Source organism: Sturnira hondurensis, unplaced genomic scaffold, assembly GCF_014824575.4.
Source record: "Sturnira hondurensis isolate 20B ecotype Veracruz unplaced genomic scaffold, ASM1482457v3 Scaffold0004474, whole genome shotgun sequence".
NCBI classification, from domain to species: Eukaryota; Metazoa; Chordata; class Mammalia; order Chiroptera; family Phyllostomidae; genus Sturnira; species Sturnira hondurensis.
In genome coordinates, this window is record NW_028077105.1 from 13,792,975 (window position 1) to 13,802,583 (window position 9,609).

The following is a 9,609-nucleotide window of genomic DNA, read 5'->3' on the forward strand; positions in this document are numbered from 1 at the left end:
CTAGGTTTATAAATCAGTGGGAATATTAGTTCACTTATAAAAATAAATTAAAATAGGTCTAATGTAAATGTGTGCCTCCCTGAATGTAATCTGCCCCACTAATTGTAACTTTCAGAATTTGAGACATATTTAAATGCAAGAGCTATTTCCATACCCCCATTTTAACTGTAGCTTAATAAACAAAGTTCCAATCTAACTGACAAATAGAATGCCAGGTTCTACTTAGTATAGAAATTTTCAATTTTGATATACACAATCATTGGTTTGCATGACCCTAAAATGTATTGCCCAGATGAAAAAAAAAGTTAAAGAAACACAGTGGTCAAAATTGGCATATCATGGTCCTTTAAACTTTTCTACCTGATAAAAAGTAGAATATGACTTCTGCACTGACTGGTGTGGCTCAGTGGGTTGGGCATTCTCCAGCAAGCCAGAAGTTGCCAGTTCTATCCCGTTCAGGGCACATGTCTGGGTTGCAGTACAGGTATGGGGGTGTGCGAGAAGCATCTGATCAATGTTTCCCTCACACATCTCTATTTCTCTTCCTTCCTCTCTTTCTCCCTCCCTTCCCCTATCTCTAAGAATGAATGAATGAATAAATAAATAAATAAATAAATAAAATATTTTAAAAAGAGAAATGATTTCTGTAACCAATCAATGGAAATAACAGGACTCCATTCCCCCTCAATGGCTAACTCTCTGTGAGTTTCTTAGCTTTATGATTTTAGGATTCTTCATGTAGTAGTTTGTCTTTATATTTACCTAAAGAATAATTGTAGTAACTCTCAACCTAAAATTAGAGAGAAAAGATAACCAATTAAAGAGTAAAAGCCTGTTGCAATATTAGTTTACCTTCTAGGATCCCAAGATTCTGAGTATCTATAAGATTTCCCAGTCACTGAAAAAAAGCCTTTTACAATTGCTCCAGGGATAGTTTAAACTAACCTGGTGCATCTAAAGTCACCATTCACAGACCTAAAAATACACCAATATTTTAACAACCAGTTCCTTATGAGTCACAGTTTTGATAAACAAGTTTATGTTCCATGAAATACACTGCCTTTGAACTTAATTGAAACTCCCTTATACACAAGCATTTATAATTCCTTGTATCTATCAGTCTGAGAAAAGAATTCTGATCGAGGAAGTAGGAGACTCACTCTTTGCATTTTCCTATGGTAATGTAAACAAAATTAAAATATGGTTTCCCCTCCATTTAAAAGCAAGAGAGCTCAAAAAGTCTACCTGAGTATTTTCCACTTCCTTCCAAGAGATGAAAAATCACACCAGTCAGGAAACACCTTCTTTGGATTAGTGACAAGGGAAGAACAAGCACACCAGTCACCCTTCATTCCAGTGTGGGCAGGCACGCTCAGAAAATGAGAACACAACCCTGCCTTTTCATTGAAGTGACACACATCCTACCATTCCTTCATCTGCATGTCACCAAGCAGAAATGCTCCCCAGCAATAAAACCGCTTGATCTTGGTTGAATGCCAGGCTATCCTTAAAAAATAAAACCTCAGTACCAAAGACAGAGATGATGATGGTGGTGGTGGTGGTGGTAACGAAGACGACGGTGATGATGATAATGATGATGAAGAATCTAGTTTCATAGTTTCTTTAGAAGGAAGGAAAAAAGTCATCTCCATCCTTATACTAATTTCTCTGCAGCACAGCAAACTTATTTAGGAGGTGGGAGACTCCGCAGATTTATTTAGAAGTTAAATTATTTCGATTGCCCCAGAAATCTAAAGGGCTCAGGAAGCACTTAAATCTGCAGTAGAAACTGGGTGCTTGTGAAGTAAGAGTCTCAAAGGTTTAAGAAAATTCCCTCCTCTCACTACCCCAGGTGCCTCCCAATAACTTATGTTTTAGTTCCAGTTCCCAGCCAAGTCATAGCCTCAAAGCTGTAAAGCCCTTATAAGACACTACTCAGGGTAAATCCTGTAAAATAGGAGAATAAAAGAATCCCTAGTATAAGTTGGGATTTAAGATTTACCTGCTCTGATCCCAGTTGGCAGCAAAAAGGACTAGTATCTTCCTGCCATAGTGGTCCAGATTGGCCAGGCCCCCGGGGAAGCCATCCTTCAGCGCCTGTTTGATGCCAGGGTCAGTGGCCTTGAAGCTTTTAAACATGTCCAGGTTCTGTTGCCGGTACTCAAAGTATTGGGCCAGGAGACGGAAGGCCTCAAAGTGATGAAACTTCCTGGCCCTCAAGAAGCGTAAGATGAAGGCATCATCCGTGCGCAGGAAACCAATGTCCGGCCTGGTGATGACCATGTCCCTCACCTCCTGGATGTCCTGGTGCAGTGTGTCGGGGTTCTCGTTGAGCTCCAGGCGAGCTTTCTCCAGGGTCTCGGGAGACAGACCAGCTTGTAAGTGAGTCATTGTTCTGTTTGTTCCTGAGCCTTCCCTTCCTCCTGCTGACTGTCCCACAACAAACCTGGCCCTTGCCACTACTACACTCTGGCCTCCAGACCTGGAAGATGCCTGCTTCCTCTTCTTTACAGGAAATGATTTGTCTTTGTGCCCAATCAAGTACCCTGTTGCTCCCGCTTTCCCACAGCTTTATTTATAAAGGATAGAAACTTCTTTCCCCACTCCCTTGAAAAACCGCCCCCCACTTTGGTCCCCTCTTTCCTTTCCTCTAGAGATGCGCACCTTTGGCCGTCCCAGCGCTCCTCTCTGGTCCCTTCACTCCCCTAACAGAACGCGCCTAATCGCTCCCGGCACGGGCGGTGCTGGTCTTGGTGCTGTCCTCTTCTCTCCCAAGATGTAACAAAAACAACCCCCACGCACATCTCACCGCAGCACTTCGACGCTTCTGCGGTCCCTACAGAAGGATGCTCCAGCCAGGGACAACGATGGGGATTGTGATTAATAATAAGGTGGCTGTTCTGCGCTGAGCTCCAAGCAGGAGAAGAGCGTCTTTGCCAGAAAGAAAAAGACAGAAAGAGAAAGAGGGGGGAAAGGAGCTTATTTCTCTTTCTGCTTATTTAAAGAATCTATTTGTAAAAGATATTTGTGGGATTTTATTTAAAATTATTACGATCCGATTAGGTGGAGACTCTATAGCGCACCTTCCCTCCGCCCCTCTTAGATACACCCGCGATCTCCGAAGGCACCAGAAGGGTTTTTGGTCGCGTTGGCACCAGCGTTGGCTCCCCGCACCCCCACCCCCACCCCCAACTTCTGCCTTTCTCTGGCCCTTTATTTCAACGGACTTGCCCAGGAGGACTGGGGGATTCTCTCTGGGAACGAACATGACAAATGCTAGGTGGGGTGAGAAGGTGCAAAAGAGGAGTGGAGAATAAAATCAAAATGCCTCCACCTTCCTATAAAACCCCAGAGCAAGAGGGAAGGAAGAAAGAGCAGAAGGCTCCTACCAGCAAACCCGGAGGCGGGGACGCCAAGCAATGCGGCACTTCCTGGCATCCATCAGCCGCGGTTTCAGCAACGGCGGCGGCGACAGCAGCATCAACTCCGCCCGGTGGGATGCATCCAGCAGAGAAGAGGGACGGCAGCGGGTACCCGGGCCCAGGACGCACTGGGGAGCAGCCGCGGCCACATCGTCCGCCAGCAACCCGCTTCCCCTCCCAGCAGGAGGGGCGGAGGGGGGTGCAAAGCTAGGGCCACCTCTGTCCCGGGCCCTCGCTCAGCCCTGCCATTCTCGCTCTCAGGAGAGAAGGGAAGGAGCGGGAACTGAACGCCTGGTGGCGAAGGCCACGCGGGCGGCCTCCGCCTTTGTGCACCGGGAACCGCCGGGGCGGTGGGCGCGGCGGGGTGGCTGCCGAGGGGCACGGGCCACCTCTCCCCGTGCTCGCCCGGACCAAGGGAGCCAGGCGCTCCCCTCCTGCTGCTGCTGCAGCTGCTGCTGAGGCTCCCGCTCCCGCCGCTGGAAGGCGGACTCGGTTCAGCTCAACTCCTCTCTAATTACCCCAGCCCTGATCTCGCTGCGACGTAAGCACTCGGCTCACGCGCGCTCCTCGCCTCTCTGCCAGGCTCGTTCGGCAGGGCGGCAGTGGAGGTGGCATTCGTGTATCCTGAGTCCCAAGTTCAGCCTGCTCCTGGTCCCCTGCTCCGGGTCCCCGCCGGTTACTCCGGCGGGCACCGCCCGGCCAGGCGGGACGGCGACGCCCAGCGTCCTCCCCACACCCCTCTCCCACCCTTTGTGTGCGAGACCCCGGAGTGGGCGGGAGAGTGGCCCCTAAAAATGGCAATTCCCGTTGACGCCCGTTTGCCTGTTCCTGTACGAGGTAATTTAATGAACGAGAAATACGGGAAAATTTTATACTTTTTGTATCTGTCGTTGAAACCTTTAATTTACAAGAGAAGACCAGAGTGTTTCCAAACCATTGTGTTGATAATTAAGCCTCGGGGGGAACTTATTGCATAGTATTTCAACCCTAAACTGTGGTTGCTAAATTTGTATTGAAGAAGAAGAGAAAAAATAGGCACTCCTTGACTCACTTCTTATAATAAAACTAGTATTTCTGGAGACATACGATTCTTCAACCCGGTGCTATGCACCTATATACTAGAATCACTGTAAGGAACAGGAATCGTTAAGCTTAACATGACTATCTGAAGCTGCAAGAAAAAAAGGAAAAGAAATGTTTCCCGTTTTCAAAGCACAAAATGTGTTACTGAAAAAGAGCAACCTGGAGCTTGCAAAGTGTAGAAGGGGCGACTGAGTTCGAGTCCAGCACTGCAAAAATACTTACCGACTTCTACTATGTGCGGGCCTTTGTCCTAGATAATATGGATAAATGATGTTGAAAATAAGAAAATAGTCATTTTTATGGCTTTTAGAATCCCCAGATTACACTTTTTCTTCTCATGGCCATGCTTTTTAAAATTGTTTTAAGAAGATGGGTGGCAGACCTATATCATTTTATTAATTAAATTAATGCAGATAATGTAGAAACCGGAATAAGAGAATAAATTACACACATAGACACACAGAGACAAAGTCATTATTCTCAAGAAATTTACATTTTATTTGGGGAGATTAGAATAAGCCACCTAGGTATGTTTGTGTATACATACACACCATGTAACAGTCCTTCTATGTGATTGGACTCTCCAAAGCATTCTGAATGCAAGTGTTAAATAATGTGGTTCTATTTCAAAAAAAATTAATTTGGAGCCAGGCCAGTATTCTAAAAATTGAAGAAAATTGTTTCATATGGACTGGATGATGGTTGAAAAACCATCACCAGTATTGGAAGACAATTCTCCATGGATCTCTTGTGTTTCTACTTGTCTATGAGCAAGGCACTAACTTCTCTTTTTTCCAGACTATATTGTCAAGGCTCTGTGGTAAACAATCTTGAAAGAGCCTTGGAAGCTAAAGATAGCCTTTTCATTTGAACAAAGGGTAAGTTTGCTTAGAGTTTAGGAAGACAGGGATTGTGTCTTTCTCCTGAACAAAAGGCAGACTGGCTTGAGTTCCCACAACTCAGACCTGGTCTCCTGTAACAACACCCACTGTGTGAGCAAGTATTACCTGATGCTCTTAGGCTTGTGACAACTGGGGCTAGGAAACCAGCACATGATATGCTGATGTTCCTACCGCTTGCTGCCCCTGAGTGATAGTCTTTATCTCTCTGACCCAGGAGTTTTCATCTACCAGCATCCATGCAACTGTGGCCAGCAAATTGGTTCGCTTGCAGGTAGGCTAAATCTCTGATTTTTCAAGGTGATTAACAACCAACTGCTCAGTTGTACTCTCTGAGATGGCAATATTAGATTATATTTTTAGAATGAAATATATAATTAAATTTAATTTGTTGGTTCATGATATGGCATTACCTATATTTAGTGATGATTTTTTATATTTATTAATAATATAATTGCTTCAAGCCAGGTTCATTTTAATATATCAATAGAGGATATAAATAGCTTTTTAATTTTATTTAATTTTTTATTTAATTCTGTTCAAGTACAGTTTTCTCTCTTATATTCCCAGCCCTGCCCCGCCCCAGTGCTCCCCACCTTCCTCCCATTTCCACCCCCTACCTTAGTTATTGTCCATGTGTCCTTTATATTTGTTCTTGTGAGTCCATCCCCTTTTCCCCTGTGATTCTCTCCCCTCTCCCCTCTGGTCCCTGTCAGCCTCTTCCGTATTTCAGTGTCTTTGGTCATATTTTGCTTGCTTGTTTGTTTTATTATTTAGATTCCTGTTAATGGTGATATCATGTGGTATTTGTCTTTCACCACCTGGTTATTTCACTCAGCAGAATGCTTTCCAGTTCCACCCATGATGTTGCAAAAGGTAGGAGCTCCTTCTTTCTTTCTGCAGCATAGAATTCCATTGTGTAAATGTACCATAGTTTATTGATCCAGTCATTTACTGATGGGCATCTAGGTTGCTTCCAACTCTTGGCTATCGTAAATTGTGCTGCTATGAACATCGGGGTGCATAGGTTCTTTTGGATTGGTGCTTCAGGGTTCTTAGGATATACTCCTAACAGTGGAATTGCTGGGTCAAAAGGCAGGTTCATTTTTAGTTTTCTTAGAAAATTCCATACTGTTTTCCATAGTGGTTGAACCAGTCTGCAACCCCACCAACAGTGAACTAGGGTCCCCTTTTCCCCACAACCTCTCCAGCACTTGTTGTTTGTTTCTTTGTTTATGATAGCCATTCTGACTGATGTAAAGTGGTATCTCATTGTGGTTTTAATTTGTCATGCAGTAGATCAGTTAGATACATCTAAGAGTATTTTTCATTATTTTTACAAATGATTAAGTCCTTCCTCCAAAGATCATACTATTACTCTTTCTATATTTACACATTTGAAGTCATTTCTGAAACCAAACTAAATATACAAAGCCTCCTAATAATTAAACAAAGTGTTAATCCAAATGACATCAGAGCCTTCGATTCTCATTCAATATTAATTTACTTCACCAAATTAATGCAAAGTAATGTAGGAACTAGAATATGAGCATAAATTAAATGAAGAATTAGAGCATAATTGGAAAAATAATTAAATCAAGAACTTCAGGTGTTTTCAAGCAACTCAAAAGGACACTTTGATTTACTGCTGTATTTAGAGTGGATAGACTAAGTAATTTGCCTTAAAATATTTTATTCCATTTATTAAATTATACAGAGAGAGAGAGAGAGGGAGAGAGAGAAAGGGGCAAAAATAAAGATGTGCACAGCTCCATGCATATTGCAAAGCAGACACCTGTGTGAACACCCTTCCAAGTTAAGGAGTGGAAGAATGTCGCTGGCACCCAGAAAGCCCCGCCCTCCTCCTCCTCCTCTCCTGTAGGCCTCTCCTTCCCAAAAGAGGATGCCTCATTACCTTCATTTTGAAAGTAATGAGAGAATGTTTTTCTTTAATATTTTACAAACTAAGTCACGATGCACTACAATTTAGTTTTCCCTGCTTTTTAAAATCTAAATGAATGCAATCATTTCGTGTGATTTTGTGACTGGCTGGTCTCATTCAATATTACATTTGTGAGATTCATCCCTATTGTTGAATGTGGTTAGTTCACATTCAATGATGATGGAATTTCACTTTGTGAACAATATACTTATCCATTCTACTGCTGATGAAAATTTATTTTTCTGATTGGGGCTATTATAAATTGTGATATATGAACATTCTGGTATATATTTCTTGGTGCACGTGTGCATCCCTAGAAATAAAATTGCTGGTTTATAAGAGTTGTGTAACTTCAAATTTAATAAATAATGTCAAACTATTTCCCAAATGGTTGTGCCATTTCACCCTCCTCTGAGTAGTGTGTGAGATTTCTCACTGGGCCATAGTCTCACATAGGTTCTTACTATTGTCCATCACTATCATTTTCTATCAGCTCTGATTTTGAGTATTGCATGGTGATTTGGGTATGCATTCCCAAGATTACTCACGAGGTTGAACAAGGTTTTCTATTTTTTGGCTATTTGTATAATTTTTTGTGTGTGAAGTGACATGTCAAGAATTTCGCCTATTTTTGCATTGAGCTGTTTATTGGTTAACCACGACTTCTGGAAGATCTTAATGGATTTTGCACACGAGCCCTGTGTCATGTGTCGCCACTGTATGCCTGTTCACTGGCTTGCCTGTTCACTCCTTAACTGTCTTTTCATTAACACAATTTTATATTTTAATGTACTTTAAATTTTCCTCTTTGAATATGCTTTTTGGATCCTGTTTAAATGACTCACTCTGATAATACCTTTGAGATGTTTTATTGTTTTCACCTTTCATATTTAGTCTTGCAATTCACCAAGTATTTTTTCCCATATAAATATCCAGTTGACTCAGCCACCTCTTATTGACACTATTTATTTAAAAGACATTTTTTTGTACCATACGGAAGAGCTACGAGGCACAAAGTAATTGTCCATATATGAATGGATTTAACTCAATATGAATTGTAAACTCCAGAAGACATCACTGTTGTATGCAACCAATATTCCTCAGTGGTTCTCAAAGTGTGGGCCACAGGCCAGCAGCAGTAACATCATCCGGGAACCCGCTGGAAATGTAAATCCCACAGCTGATGTATTGGATCAGAAATCCTGGCATGGGACCTCACAGTGTTTTCGGCCAGACTCTCAAGTGTCTCAAATATACACTAAAAAACTTTAGTATAGATTCCAAGTCTAGTGTAAAACCTAGAATCATTACTCTAGACTTATGTGCATATTTATCTTTTTATTGTTATTTATTCCTTCATCTCTGTATTTCCATATAGAATAGTTTTCCTCTTACTTACATAAGATATTTTAATATGTCCTTTAGTGCAGATCTAGGGATTATATATAACATTTTTTATTTGCCTCAAATGCACTTTATTGTACTTTAACTCTTAATAAATATTTTTGCTAGGTATAAGATTTTAGATTAATAGCTATTTTCTTTCAACACTTTAAATATTGTAATCTATTTTTTCTGGCTTTTATTATTTCTCTTGTAAAGTTAGCTATTAATCTTTTTATTATTCCTTGAAAAGTAATCTCTATTTTTCTCTAGCTAATATTTTTTTGCATTTTTTTCATTTTTAGAAATTTTGCTTTACTTTTTTTTTACCACTTTGCTCTTTTACCACTTTTATTCTTTTCTTCCGTTATAGATTTTTTAAAAAATCTTGCTTGGGCCTCTTCACTAGTTTTTTGATGGCTCTCATCTCTTTTGGAAGGATCAAAGTCACAATGTAGCATCTTCAAATATTGCTTCAGCTTCATTTTCTTTCTCCTCTGACTCTGGAATTCAGTGACACACGTGTTATATCTCCTCACTGTGCCCTCTATATCTCTTAATATCTCTTCTGCATTTTTCATCATTTTTTCTCTCCATCTTTCATTTTGAATATTTTCTCTAACCTGCTTTCAATTCAGTAAGTCATCTTCAACTATTGGTATTCTACTGTTCTGTCTCTTGACTGTCTCTTCATTGATTTCTTAATTTTATATTTTTTAATTCTAGGATTTCTACTTCACACACACACATCAGTTATGTTGTGATTAGCGACCTTACTTTTTATCTCTTTGAACATAAATGTAGTGATTGAAAAATCTTTAATAACTGGGTTCCTGGTGGAGCTGCTCTATTGTTTTACCCATCACTTATGCTAGTTTTA

At 41.2% G+C, this 9,609-nt stretch overlaps 1 protein-coding gene across 1 annotated transcript in view; it reads right to left on the reverse strand.

Annotated features, from left to right (window-relative positions):
* The window catches only part of CLVS2 (clavesin 2), a 59,256-nt gene extending 55,464 nt beyond the window's left edge, over positions 1-3,792 (reverse strand). The window contains exons 1-2 of the mRNA XM_037045895.1: positions 3,390-3,792; positions 2,003-2,931 (exon numbers count right to left, since the gene is read on the reverse strand). Of these exons, the coding sequence (XP_036901790.1) occupies positions 2,003-2,391 (389 nt within the window). The 5' untranslated portion in view covers positions 2,392-2,931; positions 3,390-3,792. The remainder of the gene's footprint in view (positions 1-2,002; positions 2,932-3,389) is intronic.
* Between the last annotated feature and the right edge of the window lie 5,817 nt (positions 3,793-9,609).